The sequence below is a fragment of the Monodon monoceros genome, unplaced genomic scaffold (assembly GCF_005190385.1).
Source record: "Monodon monoceros isolate NGI ecotype Baffin Bay Population unplaced genomic scaffold, NGI_Narwhal_1 Super_Scaffold_12, whole genome shotgun sequence".
In the NCBI taxonomy this organism is placed as follows: Eukaryota; Metazoa; Chordata; class Mammalia; order Artiodactyla; family Monodontidae; genus Monodon; species Monodon monoceros.
The window spans coordinates 64612744-64635992 of NW_021703768.1; the positions used below are offsets into that span (position 1 = coordinate 64612744).

Consider the following 23249-nt stretch of genomic DNA (forward strand, 5'->3'; position numbering starts at 1 on the left):
TGTAAGGAATTAACCAATCTAGGTGAAAAGGGAAGCTGTGTAAGGAAAATATTAAAAGAAAGCTTGATTATTATCTTCAAAGTTGTTAACTCAAGGAAGATTGGGGTAAACAGGAAAGGCACATGCTATAGATCCCATTGTCTTCCTTTTCCGAAGAGCTCATAGTACTTATATAGAGTAAGTCCCCTACATACAAACTAGTTCCAAGAGCGCATTCATATGTCCAATTTGTTCATAAGTCCAACAAAGTTAGCCTAGGTAACCCAACTGACACAATTGACTATATAGTACTGTACTGTAATAGGTTTATAATACTTTTACACACAAATAATACATAAAAAAACAAACAAAAATTAAAACATTTTTAATCTTACAATACATTATCTTGAAAAGTAGTGTAGTACAGTACAACAGCTGGCTGTTCTTAGCATACCAGCTACATCACTGCTACTTTTGCACTTGCTTCCGGACATCCTGGGCTTGAAATAAGATACTGTACTCTATATAGCACTACACAGTAAAGTACACAAAAGCACAACCACTTGTACCGGATGCACGCACGTGACAATGTGTGCCAGACACATGAACTAACTTACGTGATTGGACATGTGAACACATGTTAGCATCTTTGGAAGTTCAAAACTTGAAGGCTCATGTGTAGGGAACTTACTGTATAAGACTTAGGTATAAATAGAAACTATATCATAGTTCTTCAGATACTTAATTTTTTTCAGAGTGACTGAAAACTGAGGGGAAATAGAAAGAAAATGAATGGACAAAATAATTATTTTTGTATGTCAAAGAAATTTTACAGTCTCATTTGACCCTTACAGTAGTATTCTGAAGGCTAACAGAAATAGTAGTCCCATTTCACAGGTGAGAAACCCGAGGTTTGGGAGGTTAATAAGCATTTGTCCAAATACACAACTGTGTTGAGTCAGGACTCAAACCTAATCTAGGTCTTTTATTAGCACTCTAAATATCCTCTACTGGAATTCTGGATTTTTACTTCTTTTCTCCCAGGACTGTTTTGATGATGAATAAATAGCTGAAGTGAAGGTGCTGCTTTTCTGGTTAACAAAGGAATGAAAATATGGGCTCTTGTGTATTTGCATAATTACATCCTTGTGGTGATTTATTAATACTTTCATTAGCTCTATGCTGTATGAATTAATACTTTAATTAAGTCTCTGTAGTACATCTTTTACCTGATGAGACTCTGAATCAGCCATTGATTCTATGCACGTTGATTGAGCAATCACCATGTACTGCCAGGTACTGTGTAGGTACCAGGGATATGGCAACGGTCCCTGCTCTCAAGGAGATAGGCAGGCTAGTAGGGAAGAAAGGGAAGTAGACAACTTAATGCAACAAAATTTTGTATGTGTCGTGAAGCCAAGATGAGTAGGAAAAATAGGGAGAATTGGAGTGTAGGCAAAGATGTTTTTCCAGCTGCTTATAGCTTCTACCTTATGATGTAACTGGGGCTCCTAAGATACAGAGTTGATAAAAGCGCTAAGTGATCTTCCTTAGGGGGCCTGGTGAGGCACTGCTAAGAGAGAAAGACCCATGGGGTACATGAATGATTCTATGCCTGGTCCTTTAAAGAAAGGATCCAATACTTTGCTTCCCAGAAGCCTCCAAGTGATTCTCTCTACTTAGTCTACATCTTGAGTTGAGTATACAACTTCTTCCTGTTTCTCCAAGTTTCTATGACTAATGTATTAAGCTGATTATATGTACAATTGAATTGGAGAAGGAAACAACAGAAAATTGTATCTTTCTGAGGGACGATGATATCATTACATGAAATTACTGTGTTCCATAGAGCCTTGATATCGTGTGTCTTTGACACTTACGATTTCAGCCATTCAATAAATATATTTTGGTTAAATAAAGTACCAGTACCACTAACTATTTAGGCACTTGTGATATATCATGGACAGGAGGCAACAGCAACAAAAAATTCCCTGACCTTGTGTAGCTTACATTCTAGTGTGGGGAAAACTGAAAATAGCAGTATACATAATAAGTAAGTATATAATATTTTATGTCAGAGGGTGATAGGCCAGGGTAAGAAGGATTGGGCTACTGGAGGTAGATGGGGGTTGGTACAGTTTTTAAAAGGTGATCATCTTATTTTGAAGAAGACATCTAAACAATGACTGCAGTAAGTGATGGAAATACCGTGTTGATATTGTAATGAAGGGAAAGTCGTTCCCTTGGCAGTGCAGAGGGAACAGCCACTGCAAAGACTCTAGAGTAGGAGGACACTGCATATTTTGAGTAATAGCATGAAGACTAGTGTGGCTGAAGGGGAATGTGCAAGAGGGAAAAGAGAAAAAGAGGAAGTAATTTAAGTGGAGTTGTTAAGTAAGCAGTGGGATATAGATGTTAAGCGCTTGGAGGGAGGTCCAGGTGGGAGACTCTACACCATTTAGATGGTATTTAAGGCCTGTTGAGATCACCCAGGGAGTAAATGTAGATAGACTGAGAAGAGGGCCATGGACTGGGTGAGGAGTCATGGAGAACAACAAAGAAGAGAAGGAATCAGCAGAGCAATTGGAGGATAGCCAAGAGGACATGGTGTCCTGTAAGTCAAGTGAAGAAAATGTATCAGGGAGTGGGGAGTGATTATGTCAGCTGCTACTGAAAGCTGAGTATGGTAGTGAGTGTTCTGAGATGCTTAGTGATTTTCTCAACTCAGGGTTTGAATGGTGAGTGGTAGAGACAGAGTGCTTCACTATTGATTGAGCCTAGCCTACTGCCCAGCAGCCTGCATCTCAACCGGGCTTTGTTCTCCGCTTAAAGCATTTTCATCTTATGGGGAAAATTATGTGCTATACACACGTTGATGGAATTTGTCAGTATTCCAAGTATGCCTCTGGACATATTCATTATTAAGATGAGTCTACAGAATGCTTGAAAATGTACTTTTTAATATTTTATCATGTATATGTAAAGATATGGACACAAAAAGGAAATCAGAAAGACTCCCAGCACCCAGATCACTAAATAAATGTTTATCAAAGTGTCTTCCACAGATAATTACTGGAAGGTTTTTTTCTTTTTTTTTTTGAATTTTATTTATTTTTTTATGCAGCAGGTCCAAAGGTTTTTTTTTAAATACAGATTCCTGAAACCACATTCCAGAAACCCCCCAGGTTTAACAAGCTCCACAGATCATTTTTGCACAATTAAATTCGAGAAACCCTGTTCTGAAAATCAAATGTTTCCACCTCTAAAACCCTCACAATCCTGCCATACAGAAATAATTTAACAGTTTGGCTCTAGGTGTATATATGCATCATTTTTTGCTTTTTACATCTTTTTATATCCCTGTGAATTCTTCATATTGGTGTCTTCTAATAGCAATATATGTATATTCTATCATGTTAACTTACCACTCTTCTAGCTCTTTCTGAATAATTAGAAATTCAGGCAGTTTCCAGGTTTCAGCATTAATATACGATGTGGTGCTAACCATCTTTGCACAGGGAGTTTCTCCCCTTTTAAAGGTCCCTTGGTGGTATATCTTACCCACAGCCGGCAAGGCTGGTACAGGGGGCCTGATCACTTTCATGATTTCATGATACATGACTCGACAGACTGCCCAAACACTCCAAGGAATATGTAACTCATCATTTCACAACATCATCAGCAAGGTATCTATGCAACTTTCTTCTAAGTCCTGCCAATGTTGAGTTTTGTCACATTTGTCACATTTTCCTATTTAATGGAAAAGTGATATTGCTTTCTAGTGGTTTTAATTTACATTTCTGTAATTATCAGTGAGACTAACATTTTCCACTGTTTCTGTTTCTTGTCTGTTTATACCAGATGGACATTTATCCATTGGAGCTAGCCTTACAGACTAGGGAAATGAGCTTTTTCTTTCAATCCAAATTATGAATATGTTCTCCATTATTTTGTCTATTTATTTTTGTCACTCTTTGTTTTGCAGAATTTTAACTTTTCCTGGCTTGATTTGATACCACCTTGCTAAACTATTGTACCATGTTATACCAATCACGTGTCGTTCTTATTTGAGATAATAAGGTGGTGCCTGACTATTGATACAATCCCAGTTTCACATAGAGAACTCTATACAAAAATTAAAATGTTTCGCTTTGTCAGGCCTCTCTCTCTGAAGCTGTAATCTTTAGAAGTAACAATGGCTTGAACGATTAATTATACTTGTAGTTCCACCAGCAAGGTCATAATTAACCGTTGGTGCCTCCAACAAAATGTGCAAGGGGTTAATGGTCTTGACCAACAATTCTTCCCTTTTTCATCTATTTATAGGGAAAAATTTGAGGCTGAAGATTTGACCATTCATTTCAATATAGTGCATTCATTTGTGCATGTCTTACTGTCATACATAATGGTGTATTAAACAGATTTTTCTATAATTATGGGTATCAACTAAAATGCAGAATTAAAATTCACCTCTGAGCTTCTTGGTTTGGGCAGATGTGTCAAAATACAGGCAAATTTGTAGCACACTGACATGCTTCCTCCCTTAAAGTAACTTCTCTGGAATCAATAGGGAATTTTTTACTTTAATATAAAAAGGTGAAATTAAAAGAGAAATTACTGTTCTTCCTACTACTTAGGAATATTAGGAAGGTAAAAAAAAAAAATATGGTGACACGGTACACCACTGACTTTGACCAGTTATTTCCTTAAGCAAGACCCTCAAAAAACCTTGCTGGAGGGAATTCCCTGGTGGTCCAGTGGTTAGGACTCTGCACTTCCACTGCAAGAGACACAGGTTCAATCCCTGGTAGGGGAACTAAGATCCCACAAGCTGTGCAGTGCGGCCAAAAAAAACCCCAAGAAACAAAAAATAAATCAAAAAAATTACCTGGGGCTTCTGTGAGTGTACATATTCCCAGGCTCCACCCTGGTCATAGTCATTACAAACTGAACTAGAATAGCCATGACCTAGGAATCTGCTTTTGTTAATATCCTATTAATTTCAGGGTTTATAGTAATTCACATAAATTCAATATATCCTTAAAGATATGTGACATCCTGGTTATTTTCATGTCTTTTTTTCTTAACTGAGTGAACTGCATTCATTTTCCCAGGACTCAGTCTCTTCTCCCCAACACAACCAAGATATGTGCTTATATGATCATGAATATATACCATGGCTTCCAACATAAATATATTCTTACACACATTCGTAAACATAAATTCTGTTGTAGTTTAACTTTTTTCTGGAAGAGAACTCTTTCTTCAATGTAGCAGTGCTGAAAATGCCAAATGGAAGTGAGATAAAAGCAAAATACTCTGGTTGAAGTAGAATTGGTGGACCCAGAGCCCCCAGAAGTCCTGTTTGTTCACACCCTTGCTGTCACTGAAGCCTGGCTATGGAGCCTCCAAGAAATGAGTCCATTTCAAAACCACTCCTCTAGTTATAAAGCAGAAAATAACACACCATTGTAAAGCAATTATACTCCATTAAAGGTGTTAAAAAAAACAAAAAACACTCCTCTATTATAAATATACCGTAATATGTTTTATATATACATGTATGTATATGTGTGTATGTGTGTATATATATATATATATATATATGTATATATATATATATTTATCCATCACACAGATAGGTGTGGCAGTTATCAAAGACCTTTTTGTACATTTAAATATGACTTCTTATTACATGGTCTTTTGAGCTATAGTTCAGATTGCATGTACATTTTCTTCTCCTGAAACTTAAGTGTAAGTGAAAATTTCTTTTTCTTCCTGTTGAAAGTAATTTTAATGCTTAACACAATGAATCAGAAAGATTTATGAATGAGATCTGACATTGGATAATAAGATGTTCAAAAGTGGTCACATAAATCTTCTCTTTTGGATCTAAAACACTTACCCCAAGTTTCAATTCTGGCAGTATGGAGGACTGCATCGATTTAGATCCCTTCTAGCTACAAACAAGAAATGTTTAATACATAAAATCAGTATAATAAAAATTTAATACATTGGTGATATTTACAGATATAAAGGGAAATCTCTAGTTGCCAGAAATAACAAGGGAACTTAAAGTCAGGGTAGGCAGCATGTAAACTGAAGACATAGAGACTTGGGAATGATTTTAGTTGGGATATTGGTCCCACGCCCGCCACGCCCGAGGGGTATTAACAAAAGGAGCGAGGGTTAGCCTTGGGCCCCTTAAAGGAATTGAGATCCTTGTTTGAAGCCCTTGTTTGAAGCCTGGGCACTGGAAGGCTGCCCCATCCATGAAATAAGAACTCAAAAAACCCATTAGGCCAGGAAAGACATAAGGAAGTTTGTCTTTGACTTGGGTTCTGAATTTTCTTTTAATTAATTAATTAATTAATTAATTTTTGGCTGCCTTGGGTCTTCGTTGCTGCACACGCACTTTCTCTAGTTATGGCGAGCAGGGGCTACTCCTCTTAGTTGTGGTGCACGGGCTTCTCATTGTGGTGGCTTGTTTTGTTGTGGAGCACAGGCTCTAGGCATGTGGGCTTCAGTAGTTGTGGCACATGGGCTCAGTAGTTGTGGCGCATGGGCTTTGTTGCTTCTCGGCATGTGGGATCTTCCCGGACCAGGGCTCTATCCTGTTTCCCCTGCATTGGCAGACGGATTCTTAACCACTGCACCACCAGGGAAGCCCCTTGGGTTCTGAATTTTTAAAAAGCTCCTTTGAGAAAAACAAATGTGTTTCTGGCCTGTGGATTTGAAATTCAGAGTTACAATATTCACATGGTGTGAAAATTCCAAACTGAGAAATTAATGCAAAAACAATATTTGGACTGTTGCTAACCCAAAATGCTTGGTAGAAGCAAACACAAAGTCACTGCATTAGCAACACCTCAACAGTTCAGGGCTCACGACAAGGTGCTCAAAATCAAAAATTACAAATCTTGTGAGTAAACGATCTATCAAGAGCGAGAGAAGACATAGCGAGCAGTATAATTAGCACTGCTGGAACTTCAGATAATAGAGTGATAACTTAGAAAAGACTGTGAAAAAGAATGTTTAAAATATAATAAAGCTATGAAAGGAAGGAAGGGAGGAAGGGAGGAAAGGAAGAAGGAAGGAAAGAAAAGAATAGATCATTGTGTAAAAAGGACCAGGCTGATCAGTCAAAGAACCAAACAGAAAATCGAAACATGAAAACTGTAGCCCTAAGTCATCCTAAGGCTGTTGTCTGTGTAACTATATTATTGCTTAGACTGTTAAAGGAGACTGAAGGAACACTATATACTTGCCCCAATTCTTACCAAACACCATCTCTGCCCTCCCACTTCCTGTGTTGATTACCCAAGTGGCATCCTCGTTCTGCTCAGAAACAGTGAGAGTGAAAAGTCTAAGGAATAGCTAGAAATGTCACTGGGGTGAAGGATCACTTAACCCCTCCTTCCTTTCCCTGTCTGCGTGCAGTATCTGTCCCCATACAATCTTTTCCCCCATTCCTCCAAACCCCACACTCATAGTTTGATAACAACAGGGATAATGTTAATCCATTTTCCCACTGGAATTAGGAAAGTGAATTTAAAGTAGTTTACCTATTCATCTTTTAAAAAAATATTTATTTATTTTGTTGTGCCGGGTCTTAGTTGCAGCAGGTGGGCTCCTTAGTTGTGGCATGAGAACTCCTAGTTGCAGCATGCATGTGGGATTTAGTTCCCTGACCAGGGATGAAACCCTGGCCCCCTCTCTCTTACTGTCTTCTCCATTGTAAACGCACACACCAGCCAGCCTCATCTCTTCATTTTCCCCTGTTTGTTCATGCTTAGAAATGGAGTCATTGGCATCTCTTTTCATCTAGCCCTGACTGAGAGCTCTCCCTTTGAGATCCTGTGGCTGTTCTGAGGCCTAAGAGGATACCCCACCTACTGGTAGCTTGGTTCACTGGTGGAAACATTGACTCCATACAACTGGATACTAGCTCAGGATATTGCAGTTTCAGGACTTATGGAAGAATACCATGTCCAACTTCCTGCTGCTCAGAACTGATAGGAGGAGCAGCATTTATTTAGCCTAAAGAAAAGCAGCCTATACGTACCCTTTTCTGAAGAGAGTGAAATCTGTGCTTGGAACCAGACGAGAAAAGGCAGGCCCCCATTCTTTGGGGCCCACCACAGAGTGGTTAGTCTGGAACTGTACTCTTCATCCAGTGTTGAGGGAGTTTATAAGAAATGGTTTGGCAAAAACTGCGATTACTTTAAGGATGTTGTTGAGGATAATGTTCGCAACATTATTCAGTGTTTTCTTTATGAGAACCCATGAGATAATTTTCCTCTGGACTCAGACTAGGATGAATTGAGCTTCTATTAAACCATGAATTTTGTAGTTCATCATGTGGCCCCCTTTGAGTTGGCTGTTCCATAGCTCAGCTAATTTTGAGGACCATGTATAGCAAGTGTTTGGGACTTCTCAACATAAAGTACACGTGGCGGATTGATCCCAGGCTTCATCTTATTATTTTCCACCCTTTATCCAAACCCTCTCTAATTTTCTTACTAATTTTGACTTTGTCTTACTATATGTATTTTTGTAATCCACTTATGGGAATAAGATATAGTATAAACTCACATGTAACCTAATTTGTAGTTAGATAACCATAAGTATTCATATAAAAAGATAACTCCAAATTCCAGGTGCTTCAAGAAATGAATTGAGGGGAACTTTAAAATATTCTACTTTATTCCCAGAAGTTGAGATCCTCTATACCTGGTCACTGAAATAACGGCATAAGACATGAGGAAACAAAATTTTAAGGAAAAACAAGCCTGAAAATGGCTGATATGCTAAGTAGGGGATCAATAGTTAGGGGATGCCAGTGACCCAAAGTTTCTTATATGCATATTCATTCTTTTATTAGACATTGGGGTTTAGGATAAACCCTGAGTTCAAGAGCTCTGTGAAATCACTTGGCGATCAGCTTCTTCACACCATTTAATTACAGTCATAAAGTACTACATGGTATCCTAGTAACCAAAAGTAATTTCTGATTTTAAAGATTGTTTAAATCTCCAAATAAATCCTTCTCTAACCCAAAGTAATTGCAAAGGGAAATTTTGAATTGATAAGGCATAGATATAAATTTAAAAGGTAGAGAAAATTAGCAAAATTTCCTGAAAGAAAAGAGAAAGGAGATGAACAGGGCTTTATGTGTGCCAGAAACAGGAGAAATTATACAATACATCCTCACCGAACTAACACGGTGCCAGTAGAAACTGCTAGAGAAGCTAGTAAAGTGTGGGAATTTATTGGCAAAAAGCACCGAGAAGCAGGCACAGAGCTTCCTAGTGAGAGAGAAGATGAATTCCATCCAAGCAAGCCACCATTTCTGCTCTGCCTGCCCCATACCACCCACTAGGGCAGAGAATGAATATAGCAGAGGCAGTTTATACCTCGCTAGAGGTGTAAACTTCTCAAGCAGTGCTGGGACTGCCAGAGAATTGTGCCGACGTGACATTGTGCTCAGAATCCTTGGGAAACACATTCTAGGAAAATGTAGCCCTTGTATCCATCCTCAGGCATTTGCCAGGTGCACAGTTTTGGTATTTGGATATTGAATCTGTTCATCAATGTGTAATGTTTCCCTGCCTCTGTGTGTGTGTGTGTGTGTGCACGCGCGTGTGTGCATATGTGCACAAATGAGAAACTAAATTGTTTTGTGATTATAAATAATTCTGGGAAGATATGCTCCGCCTAGGTTTTCATGTGGGTTTTAACTGTCTATTTTTTAATTTCACAGTGTGTGGACAACATACGGTGTAATGGTTTAATGACTATAGTGTTTGAAGAAAATTCTAAAGTTTCTGTGCCACATATGATTAAGTAAGTGTGATAATCCTTTCTCTTACATTTTAATCAGGATCAAATTGGTAGAGAATGTAAAACCCTGAATAAAATATTGTTTCAGTAGGCTTCTGCTTCCTACTCTGAATATGTTTGACAGTAATGTGATTGATAATTCATGATATGCCATTATAAATAATAAGACTATCACAATGGTTTTTCAGATTCATAGTTTATTGACTCACAGCATAGAAAAATAGTTTTTCATACTGTTTAGATGCCTTCCTCTGTACAAAAAGCCTTTCAAAATTTTCAGGTTCAGTGGATGGACCTAGAGATTGTCATACTGAGTGAAGTAAGTTAGACAGAGAAAGAGAAATATCTTATGGTATGGTATCGCTTATGTGCGGAACCTAAAAAGAAATGATACAAATGAACTTATTTACAAAACAGAAACAGACTCACAGACTTAGAGAACTAACTTATGGTTACCATGGGGGAAGGGTGGGGGGAAGGGAGAGGCTGGGAGTTTGGGATAGACATGTACACACTGCTGTGTTTAGAGTGGATGGCCAACAAGGACCATATATAGCACAGGGTAAGCTGCTTTATATTATGTAACAACCTAGGTAGGAGGGGAGTTTGAAGGAGAATGGATACATGTATATGTGTAGCTGGGTCACTTTGCTGTGCACCTGAAACTGTCACAGCATTGTTAATCAACTATACTCCAATATAAAATAAAAAGTTTTTTTTAAAATTTCAAGTTCAATAGGTAAAGTTGTGATAGCCAGATGTGTCAGAGGGTGGACAAAAGTTTGGCAGATTCTTTTGCTGTCTTCTCAGTGGGTGTGAATCATATTAGTCAGATTTGGTTGTAGAGATACATTTAGATTTTGAAGACACTCAACATGAATTAACTGGCTTTTCCATGGTACCATTTACCCACAGCCTGTATATGGATTTGTCCCAGAGGCTATTGCCCAGGCCTGCCATCCTGCTCTCTATATGTTTTGTTAACAGAGCAAATCCTAGAGAATGGACTTGAGGACACGGGGAGGGGGAAGGGTAAGCTGGGACGAAGTGAGAGAGTAGCATTGACATATATACACTACCAAATGTAAAATAGATAGCTAGTGAGAAGCAGCTGCATAGCACAGGGAGATCAGCTTGGTGCTTTGTGACCACCTAGAGGGGTGGGATAGGGAGGGTGGGAGGGAGACGCAAGAGGGAGGGGATATGGGGTTATATGTATATGTGTAGCTGATTCACTTTGTTATACAGCAGAAACTAACAACACTGTAAAGCAATTATACTCCAATGAAGATGTTAAAAAAAAAAGTGATCAATACTGGAAAAAACAAAGCAAAAACTTACAAACAAAAAAAAAGCAAATCCTATAATTTAATTATGATCACTAAGGAAACTAGTTTTAAGATGAGAAGTTATATCAATAACTGCATGCCATAGCTCTCTATATTAATGCTTTTGTCTCTACATACTTTTTTGTTTCCAAATTCAAAAATTGTTTTAGGAGAATTTTCAAGCTAACCAAATTGTTCCCTACTCTCATTTTTTGGTTATTTGCAGTCCAAATTCTAAGAATAAAATGTATTTTTAAAAGCAGTCCTATCTTTCCAAAAAAGTTACATGAAACTAAGAAAATGTTTGTCTTCCATGCCTTTTTATGTGGACTTTTTTTAGGTCTGAGCTGTTTAAGACAAAGAAACAACATCAACTTTTCTCTTCTGATAGGTATTAATTATAATTAGCATCATTCCAATGGTATAAACTTTAAAACTTATTAATTATTGTATCAGATGAAGGCAGAGTACGTTATACTAGTGCCATAATTACTACAGAAAAAATATAAAAGGATGATACTGTTTTAAATTGCTAGTCAAATTTTAAAATATTTTGAGTAGGGTCATTTTAAAACTCTTGGGCAAAGATTCCTTTAGCATTCAGTTTTCTAGGTTTTTAATTTAGTATAGTTTTTAAAAATCAGGTCAGTTAAAAATGTACGATACTAAAATTAAAACCAAGTATGGAATATTAAGTCAAAAGTTTCAAATTATGACTTAATTTTTAAGTTCACATCACCATGTTAGTTTTCTTATTAGTTTTCTACCATAGTATTCTTATTTTAATATTTCACAAAATAATATATATTATCTTAATTCCTTATTAAGAGTACTTTCGTGAAGCTTAGACAGCCATAAAAGTCCAATCTGCTTTAGAATGAGAATAAGTTGGACTTGGTGGCCAAGTTATAAGCTCCTAAACCTTCGGGCAGCTGCACACCCACTATGTATACATTTTGTTCACTTTAAAAATTAGTACAGGGCTTCCCTGGTGGCGCAGTGGTTGAGAGTCCGCCTGCCGATGCAGGGGACACGGGTTCGTGCCCCGGTCCGGGAAGATCCCACATGCCGCGGAGCGGCTGGGCCCATGAGCCATGGCCGCGGAGCCTGTGCTCCGCAACGGGAGAGGCCACAACAGTGAGAGGCCCGCGTACCGCAAAAAAAAAAAAAAATTAGTACAGAGAAAAGCTTTAGTTCTGTGCATGACCAAGTTACGGCTGGCGCCTGAATGCACCTTCTTTCCTCTGTGGTGGCAGTTTGACTAATGCCCATGTCCAGTCTCATTTGTATTGATATAACTGCCTCCTGTACAGACCAAGACTCTCCTGCGTTTGCGTGCACAGGGAGGGTCACTGCAATGAGTTGGAACCACTCTCCTGGGAGGACAGAAACCTGTATCACGGGCTGTAGGGATTTCCTATTGGAGCCACACATGTTTGGATGCCCATCTGTACTCTACTAGATATATTCCCAAGGCAGAGTTTCATGTATTTCATATCTTTCTTCCTTCTATTTTTCCCTGCTTCATTGAGCCTGGTTCAGAGAAAAGAGGATTATTTTGCAATCTCTGTTCCTTCTGATAGTCTCCTCCATGGCACTATTCTACCCTAAATTCTGTATTCTTGCCTCCTTGCACATCTCTCTGGCTACATGCAACGAGAAAAAAAAAAAAAAATGTTTTACAGAGTTAAAAGAAAAAATTATTCTACCCTAATGGCATTACTTTGCAGGCACTCACTTCCTTTTAAAACTTACTAATTACAATAGGTGATTTGGGATTGATGTCTCAAAATTACTTTTTTAAGTGTTTACCAAAAAGGAGTTGTTATTATCATAGGAGGCTTAAGTAATGCATTGTATCTTCTCGAGGGTCCCTTAGGAAATTAAGATTTCATTCAATGTAATAAAAGAAAATTAAATAATTTCCTAATATTTACTTTCTTTTCTTTACTTAAAATGAAACTGTAGTAATAATTTTGAAGGACAGTGGTGCAATTAGTTTCAATTTCATGTTGGCTACAATATATTTTTTCCTCCTAGTGTTTGGTTAAAGTAATTATAGTCAAAAGATGCAAAGCTCAAAACTACGAATAGAATGCAAAATCATGACATTTATTAGGTGATTATATCCCTTTAAGTGATGTTTTATGCTTTATGTGTATAGGCTAACGCTTGCTTTCTTTTAATAATAGTTGCCCTCAGTTTTCTGTGTCATTTTCCATGACACAACCAGTTTTCTTAGAAAATAGAGATTTTAGGTGGGAAAATGGTGGGAGAAAAAAGTGATTACCTCGATTAGCCATCCTCTAGACAGACTGGTTGATTCATAAAAGTTTCTAAGGTCTTTTAACAAATGAGAAAGATTAAGAACCAGAAAAGTAAAGTTGGTTGAGGGTCACATACTAAGTGCGAAAAAGAGCCATGCTATTTTCAAGAATCTCAAAAGATGCACTTATGTATTTTCGAGATCAGTGATGTGACTAAAACTAACAGGCCACCCTTAGTTCCTCACCAGAAGTAAGCTACTCATTTAAAATGCTCTTTCAAGTCTGCAAATGAAGTCCTTCCATCTGTACTGAGCTTACTTTGGGGTGGAACGTTTCCAAGAGCAACCTAAGGAAGCTATTGATTTCTTTTTATCCCAAAGAAAATAAATATATAACTTAAAATCCCTTGAAGTGCTGAAAGGGCTAATTAAGGGCACTCACAACAAGCCAGCTTCAGCTGCCTCACTGAACATCACTGGCCCTGTAGTGTATCCTTTAATCAAGTGGTGAAATCCAGGACTTGACTGTCTGTTCTGACATGCTGCCATGAAGGGGGACATGGGGTCTCAGATGGGAATGTGAAGGCTACGGGCAGTCCTAGCGAAGGTATGCATTTCTTTGAGCCCCACTTGGATTCAGCCTCAGCTTCCAAGCTTTTCATCTAATGAACTTGGCCGGCTTCTTTTGCCCTTTCTAACAAAGGTGCACCATGGGCTGAGGGCTCTGCGCACAGCCAAGGATCTTGAGGGCTGCCATGTGAATCTTCCCTCCAGTTTGCTGTCCACCTGGAGAGGCTACCGCAGGCTTCCAGTGCGAGGGCCTCAGGGTGATGGGTTGAGGAGGAGCCAGGTGGGAGGTTTTAGAGAATGAGAAAAGCCCAGCATTGCAGGTGGGCAGGTGGGCACTGTTCAGGGGGAATCTTTAGAAGAGTTGACTGCCTATATTACAGCCATTACTTTTTTTATGAAGACATTTTTAACACTGCAGAATATTGAAAATGTAAGGAAAACACAACATTTCACACAATTTATGGATTAAATTGTAATCAGAAAATGGTTGGCCTTAAATGCATTTATCAGCCAGAAAGAATGGAATGGATTAAGCATTCTTTTTCTAACATTCAAGAAGTTAGAAAAAGAATGACAAAAATCAACTGTAGGAAAATGTAGGAAGGAAATAACTAAGTTAAGAATGGAGATTAATAAATTAAAATATAGAAAAACAGTAGAATTGATCAATCAAAGAGCTGGTGCGAGAGGGAAAATACCTAATAAAATCTATTAGTTTAATCAAGAAAAAAGGGGGAAAGCACAGATGTACAAAATTAGAAGTGAGGAAAAGAAATAACCACAGATAACAGCAGTGATATTTGGGTCTCCTCTTCCTCCCCACCCCTCTGTGGGGAGAACGTCACCCCGCTACTTTTTTTTTTTTTTTTGCGGTAGGCGGGCCTCTCACTGTTGTGGCCTCTCCCATTGCGGAGCACAGGCTCCGGACGCGCAGGCTCAGCGGCCATGGCTCACGGGCCCAGCCGCTCCGCGGCATGTGGGATCTTCCCGGACCAGGGTACGAACCCGTGTCCCCTGCATCGGCAGGCGGAATCTCAACCACTGCACCACCAGGGAAGCCCCAACCTGCTACTTTTTAACCACACTTCTGATATTCTGATTTGAGGGCATAAGCAGTGCCCCTCCTAAATGGGGCTTTGGCTTTAATTTCCTAATAAAACATGATTGAACCAGAGAAAGAAGTGAAGGGTAGCAGAATATGCCACCCTATAATATGCCACTGTGGCATATTGATTATGTTGAGCTATAGGTACTTGAAAAACAGCAAATGCAGAGAGAGGATTTTTCTGAATTCTTCTCATCTGCCTGAAGACAGATTCTCCAAAAGGAGCTCAGTTGTCGTAAATCCCCTTCCCAGGAGTTTCACCAACCATGGAAGATTGACAGTAGTCACAGGAGACTAGATGTCGACATCACACCCAGGCAAACTGTCACAAACTGTCATACCTTCCATCTATTCTAAGGGTTCATTCATCTTTCCTAAAAATCATTTACTCTCCCCTGAGAGGCCTACATACCCCCCACCTCCCTTTCCCTCTAAGATGGTATTTAAGTCTGAGTTCTAAGCCACCTCTGTGAGTTTCTCATTTTCCCCTGGTTATCTCCCATGTAAACTTGTTTATTTTTCTCTTGTTCATCTGTCTTTTATCACAGGGTCTCAGCCAACAACTCAGGAGGGTGGAGAGAAAATTATTTTTCCTCCCCTGCAGAAGGAATTCACAGAGTGAAATGAATTATTAACGTCTCCACAATTAATTCTGAACTTCCTAAATTATAATGGCACATTTGATGTTTTTACAGCCCTGCTTTGTTGTATGTAATATGTCCTATCACATCTTTCATCACATGTAAGGGGAAGCCCAGACACGAGTATATATTTACAAATATTGAGATACTCAGGGGCTGAGAGGCAGCTGCACCCTGGTTTTGTCCTCATGTTCCTGCCTTGTGCGTAGGTCTGATGCCCGTCTTCACAAGGATGACACTGACATTTGCTTCAGTAAAACACTCAACTCCTGCAAAGTGCCCCAGATCCGTTATGCCAGCGTGGAGCGCCTCTTGGAGCGACTGACAGACCTGCGGTTTCTTAGTATCGATTTCCTCAATACCTTTCTGCACACCTATCGGATTTTCACGACGGCAGCCGTGGTGCTGGGGAAGCTTTCTGACATATACAAGAGGCCTTTCACCTCTATCCCCGTCAGGTAGGCCCAGCACTACCCTGTGATGAAAGTGTGGCCCACCTGGTCCCTTGGTCTCCGTGCAGATGGGCAGCCCTGCTCTGCAGGGCACTGGCTTGCCTTTGAACTTGCCAGGCCCCGCCAGTAGAAGGGGGGGAGTCGAGGTCACAGACAGTTCCCGAGAGAAGCAGTTGAAGTTTCCAAGTGGCCTTTGCTTGCTCTGTGAATATTTGGAAGATAACTCTATTGTTTGGGGCTTTTGTTTCTCCTTTTTTGTTAAATTGCAGGCCCTGATTCAGTAGGTCTGGAGTGGAGCCCGTTACCAGTGTTACTTGTCTTTGGACCACAGTTTAGTAGCAGGGGATTAGACTAAGCCTAAATACTGTCTGTGTTCCTTTGGCAAGTGTGTGGTATACATGCAGCATTTAAATGAAGGTGAATCCAGCAACAGAAGTGTGATGATGTTGTGGCCTTCTAATGTAGGGAGCATGTTCTTGAATGACATCAGGGAACTCATTTTCACTTGGCTACAACCTGTTAATAGCTTTTGCTCTTATTTTTAGGTCGTTGGAATTGTTTTTCGCTACCAGCCAGAATAGCAGAGGTGAACACTTGGTGGATGGCAAATCCCCGCACCTGTGTCGCAAATTCTCTTCCCCACCACCGCTGGCTGTGTCCAGAACGTCCTCCCCAGTGAGGGCCAGAAAGTTGTCCTTGACTTCTCCCTTGAACTCAAGGATAGGAGCTTTGGACCTGACCACCTCCTCGGCGTCCAGCAGTCCCACCACCACTCACAGCCCTGCTGCATCCCCACCACCACACACTGGTAAAGTACCGCTGGATCTTAGCCGAGGCCTTTCTTCTCCAGAACAAAGCCCAGGATCTGTAGAAGAGCATGTAGTTAACCCCCGCGTGGATCTGTGTAACAAGCTAAAACGAAGTATTCAAAGAGGTATTATCCAGCTGCCATACCCCGCATTTGCTGGCCCCCTGTTTCCCCACCATTCCTTCTGGAGCCCTAGTTTCCTTTCTTTACAACTTTCCTACTTCTGCATAGAAAGTAGAATGAATACAATGGCTAGTTAGAAAAGATTCCTGTAGTTCCCTCTAGCCTTTGTGGAAGGAGAGCTAGGTTAGCCGCCTTCTATGATAAAAGGCTAATTGCAGTCAGTTGTCTGTGGAAGAATGGTGTCATCTAAAGGGTTATCACTGGAAGGTTCTTGGTGGAATTAAGGCTGGTTGGCTAAAGACCATAGCATGATTTTTGGCATAGAGATAGGTTGCCATGGTCCTCGTCCATGACCTTGAGCCTCAGAGCCTTCTCCTCCTCCAGTGTCTACCTTAAGCACCTGTACTGCTTCCAGCCTTTCCCTGCTAATGTGACGACCTAGCCTGGGAGCTAGGTCATTAAGATGACTTCTTCAGTTTAGTTTCCAAGGCAACACTCCCTATTACAGCAGAGATATAGGGAGAAAAGTTAAGTCTGAGACAGTGTTCATTTTCCATGACACAACCAAAGTGGTTTTTAAAAATGTGAATTAGATCATCTGGTTTCCTGATTAGATTCTCTAATGACTTCTTATCACACTTAGAATAAAGCACATTTATCTTCCCAAGGCCTTCAGATCCTATGAGACTTGGATGCTGTCTCTCTCTTTAACCCCTGCTCCTGCTACGCTCCCTCATCTGCTAAGCTACAGTCACACTGATTTCCTTTTTGTGTCTCAGAAACACCTGGGTCATTTCTGCCTCAGGGCCTTTGCACTTGTTTATCCCTCTGCCTGGACAGTCTTCCTATATAAGCTCATGAGATCAGCAACCTTGTCTGTCTTGTTCACCTCTGTACTGTCAGTGCCTTGGCCAGTGCCTGGCAGGTAGTAAATTTTTGTTAAATGAATAAATCAAGGAAAGCACTCAGGGGACTAATCAAGGATTCCTGTGGCACATCTCCCTACCCTCCTCAGCTTGGTACAACATAGGGGTTGGAGGAGGTGATCCTTGTTCTTTTATAATCCAGTGTTTCTGTGATGAAAATAAAAAAGATTTCACAACCAAATTAGCAAACAGCTTTTTTTTTTTTTTTTTACTATATAGTAACTGATTTCTTTACTGATAACATAATAAAAAATTGGGCAATAAGTCAGACAAAGTGTCCAGATTTTAAAGAGGATCACCCAGATGGAAGCATAGACCCCTGCTTTTCTACCTGCTTCAAGATTCTATGTAGTTTCTAGCTCAGATCACTTAAATAAGCTTTCTGAGTGAAGTACTTAGTGGAATTTTAACTGGAGCGGTTATCATCATCAAAAGGAGCACCCATTTAAACAAGAAATTGTTGAAATTAACACGTTAGCAACTCAGGATGATGAAAGGGGGAAGATAATTAAAAAGTCATTAGAACAACAAGCTTTAGTAGAATCAGGATGGATTTTTCTTAGGAATAATGAGGTGATGCACAAGGTGACAGGTGCATCTGGGGTTTGATCCAGGCCAGTGCTTGGGAATCTCCAAGGTGGGAATGACTTTGGGAGGCTTATCTCAAACCTCCCCTCTGGGCCAGAGCGCCCTGGGAAGCACAGGAACTTCTCAGAATATGGAAAGTTCTTTCCCCCTCCTTTATTGGATTGTATTAAATAGGAGAGGGGAAATCTGGAGGTAAGTCTGGTTTCTCATGTTATTTTGAGTTAGGGGAGCTTTAGGAATAAGTATTTTAGTGCCAGACATTTGTGACTGAGGCTTTGGTTTGATTGCCCCTGAGGCTGGGATGAGAACACAGTAAGGTCTGTTCAGGAGTCATTGTGTGACCGCCTTCTCTGTGCAGGTTGCTGTGCTACAGGGTCCATAATGGTAAATAAGATGGTTCCCAGGCCCCTTATATATAGTTCCCTGGAGAAGGTGGACAAAACATAAGTATAAGGGCAGATGGTACAAGAGGTATAGATGGAGTGCTCCAGAAGGTGAAAAGCGGGGAAGATAATGTTTGAGCAGAATCAGGAAGTGTCATTGACATGAGCCAAGAAGAATGGATAAATGGGTTGTGTTGTGGGGAAAAAGTGGGGCACCAGAGGATGGTCATGGCCCAGGTCTCAAGTGAGTCCCTGGGACAGGCCACCAAGTGAGGGTCCTTGGCTATGCGCAAGAAAGAATTCAAGAGTGAGCCGTAGTAAAGTGAAGGCAGGTTTATTTAGAGAGATACACACTCCATAGACAGAAGGCGAGAGAGGTGGCCCCTGGTGTTGGGGCCGTTAGTTTTTATGCGCTGGGTAATTTCATAGGCTAACAAGTGGGAGGATTATTCCAGCTACTTTGGGGAAGCAGCAGAGATTTCCAGGAATTGGGCCACCGCCCACTTTTTGGCCTTTTATGGTCAGCCTCGGAACTGTCATGGCACTGGTGGGTGTGTCATTTAGTGTGTTAATGCATTACAATGAGTGTATAATGAGGCTCAAGGTCTCCTGGGAGTCGGATCTTCCACCATCTTGGGCTTAGTAGGTTCTAACTGTTTTTTGTGGTATCCTGTTCTTCTACATGGTTGTGTCATTCTTTTAAGGGTTGTGCTCTGCCCTTTTCCTTCCTGTCTCAGTTGGACGGAGGAAACAGGCAAACTTATGGGCAAAGAGAACCTATGAGCAAAGGGCTGATGGTAACACCCAGTGGTGAAACCAATTTCTGAGAGCAGGAATGACCAATGCTTCTGAAGGGGCAGCTTTTGTCCAGTTTTGACGCCAGGTGCAGCTCTGTAGAGGAAACCCTGCTATTAGTCTTCCTGGGGCTTTCTAGCATCTAGTAAACTTTTTAAAACTCTCCTGAAGAATCCTCCTCTTCCTCCTCCTCCTTTTTGGCCATCTTAGCCATTAAGTGTACAGTTCAGTGGTGTTAAGTATATTCGCATTGTTGTGCAATACATACTTAGAATTTTTTCATCTTGTAAAACTGAAACTCTATATCCATTGCACAACTCCGCATTTCTCCCTCCCCCCAGCCCTTGGCAACCACCATCTTCTTTCTGTTTCTATGAGTTTGATTACTTTAAAAAAAAAATTTATTTATTTACTTTTGGCTGCATTGGGTCTTCATTGCTGCATGCGGGCTTTCTCTAGGTGCAGTGAGCAGGGGCTACTGTTCGTTGTCGTGTGTGGGCTTCTCATTGTGACAGTTTGTCTTGTTGCTGAGCATGGGCCTTAAGCACGCAGACTTCAGTAGTTGTGGCACGCAAACTTCAATAGTTGTGGCATGCGGGCTCTAGAGCGCAGGCTCATTAGTTGTGGCACACGGGCTTAGTTGCTCTGCGACATGTGGGATCTTCCCGGACCAGGGCTTGAACCCACGTCCCCTGCATTGGCAGGCAGATTCTTAAGCACTGCGCCACCAGGCAAGTCCCAAGTTTGACTATTTTATATGCCTCATATAAGTGAAATCACACAGTATTTGCCTTTTTGTGACTGTCTTATTTCATGTAGCATAAGGCCCTCAAGGTTCATCCATGCTGTAACATGTGCCAGGATTTTCTTCTTTCTTAAGGCTGAACAATATTCCATTGTATATATACTCCATATTTTCTTTATCCATTCCTCTATTGATGGACATTTGGGTTGCTTCCATCTCTTGGCTACTGTGAATAATACTGCAGTGTACATGTGTATGCAGTTATCTCTTCAAGATCCTGCTTTCATTTCTTTTGCATATATACCCAAAAGTGAGATTGCTAGATCATATGGTAATTCTATTTTTAATTTTTGGAGGAAATTTTTGTTTTTGATAGTGCCTACATCATTTACATTCCCATCAACAGTGTACAGGGTTCCAATTTCTCTGCATCCTTGCCAACACTTAATATTTTCTTTCTTTTGATAGTGGCCTCCTAACAGGAGTACAGTGAGAATCTTTCTCCTTTTTCGCAATTTCCCAGAGATTGCATTTTAATTTGGCTAATGCTTAGTAGTATAGGTATGAACTTTTTTCTTGAATAGAGGAGCAAACGAAAAATCTATTCCTTTCTGCGTTATAGACTAAGTACGTGTCGTAGTTGTAAAGGTCCTCAGTCAAGCTGCCCATTACCCATCTTGATTAATTCTTACACTTTAACTTGCACATGGATTGTTCCACAGTGGTCACCAAGTTCCTTAGTTCTGGTCTTTGAAGTCCAAGCCCAAAGTGCATAGCGTTGGTTCAATGCCATATCGTAACATCTGTTTGGCCTGCTGTCTCAGATAGAGGTGTGATCACTGGTAGGAATCAGTAGTTTTACCCCAGGAATGATAAGCTGGAAAAAGGTTAGACTTGGGGAGACCAAGATAAATGAGAAAGAAGGAGATCAAGCTCCCAGGGAATGGCACTGACAAAGGCTGCAAAGACTTGTCAGTGTAGGTGTTGGGCAGAGGTGGGATCAGGGATCATTGTGGGCACAGCTAGCATCAGCTAGAGAGCTTGTTATGTAGCAGCTCGGATAATTTCTGACTAGGGCCCAGCAGATGGAGAGGGTCCATGAATAATGGTGTGGCAGAAATAGTAGGTTCTTTCTCACATTAGAGAAATAGCCAAAGTTGAGGGCTTAATGCCTCTGTGTTTCTCCACTGGATTTTCCCCAAACAGATGATTTGCGGTTAGCATTTCAAGGGCCAGGTTATCCACATGGTTCGCAGGGTAGAAATATGATTTTGCAGTTCCCAGGTCAAGGTTAAATACAGAGCTCCTCTCACTGTGGGAGGTGGGGACATTCCAGGGTTGTGTCCATGTGTGGCCCATCGCATTTGTTGAAGCCCATTAGAGCCAACTTCATCTCCAGAGATGCCCGCTCCTCTGCCCCGTGTGTCTTAGTCACGTCTACCCACTAATATGTGCCCCTTTATCTCTCATTTTTACCATGATTTCCGCCCCCCTCCAGCAATCCTTCATTAAACACTTTGTTTTTGGCCACCTCATTGCATCTTGATTTTTTGTGTATGGTAAGCGGGCCTCTCACTGCTGTGGCCTCTCCCGTTGCGGAGCACAGACTCCGGACGTGCAGCCTCAGTGGCCATGGCTCACGGGCCCAGCCGTTCCGCAGCATGTGGGATCTTCCTGGACCGGGGCACGAACCCATGTCCCCTGCATCGGAAGGCGGACTCTCAACCACTGCGCCACCAGGGAAGCCCAGCATCTTGATTTTTTTTTCTCTTTCTGTAGCTGTCTTCTGATAATTTTTAATGTATTTACTTCCCATCTTGTTCTTGAAAGTATTTAAGGTGGTAGTTCAAAGAGGCATGTAGGGCTTCCCTGGTGGCGCAGTGGTTGAGAGTCCGCCTGCCGATGCAGGGCACACGGGTTCATGCCCCGGTCTGGGAAGATCCCACATGCCACGGAGCGGCTAGGCCCGTGAGCCATGGCCATTGAGCCTGCGCATCCGGAACCTGTGCTCCGCAATGGGAGAGGCCACAACAGTGAGAGGCCCGCGTACCGCAAAAAAAAAAAAAAAAAAAAAAGAGGCATGTACACTGGATTAAAACTAAAATAGATAAGGAAATCAGGCAATGGAGGAAAATCGTATGAGGCCATGGGTATGGTTAGTGAACAAGTGAGTACTGTGTGGTCCTCTGCAGTTCCTAAAGTCACTCTGATTTTGGTTCTGAATGTAATCAGTTATGTGATTCATATTGAAAGCTAAGAATAGATTGGTGTGCAGGCACATCTTTTCTTGCTCCTGAGACTTGAGAATAATTTATCCTGTGGATCCTCATAAAGGAGACACTGTGAATAGAAAGCTTAGAATTATACTGGGGTCTAGGGAGCTCTTTGGCATTTTTCTGAAAAGGTGAAACAAAGGAATTATAGATCTAGTTTTTCCTTTTATTTTGCATTGGTATATAGGCAATACTGATCATGAATAGTTCTAGAAAAGTCATGGATGAAACACTTTACTTCAGTGTCAGCCTGACAAGTTGTGTCTGTGTGTGTGTGCGCACGCGCGCATGCACAGAACGTCTACAGAAGCCAAGAGTGCTGCCGTATTAACTCTGCTATCTAGTCTTGAAAATTCCAGTTGGCAAAGTAAAGGGAGACAATGATCTGTCTTTAATTTGAAAGATGTTTGCGTGTGCTTTGCAT

The 23249-nt window shown here is 40.8% G+C and overlaps 1 protein-coding gene across 1 annotated transcript in view; it reads left to right on the plus strand.

Annotated features, from left to right (window-relative positions):
• Positions 1-23249, plus strand: part of RASGRF2 (Ras protein specific guanine nucleotide releasing factor 2) — a 228939-nt gene that overhangs the window by 108043 nt on the left and 97647 nt on the right. The window contains exons 13-15 of the mRNA XM_029218778.1: positions 9743-9825; positions 15942-16190; positions 16730-17118. Coding sequence (XP_029074611.1) covers positions 9743-9825; positions 15942-16190; positions 16730-17118 — 721 coding nt within the window. The remainder of the gene's footprint in view (positions 1-9742; positions 9826-15941; positions 16191-16729; positions 17119-23249) is intronic.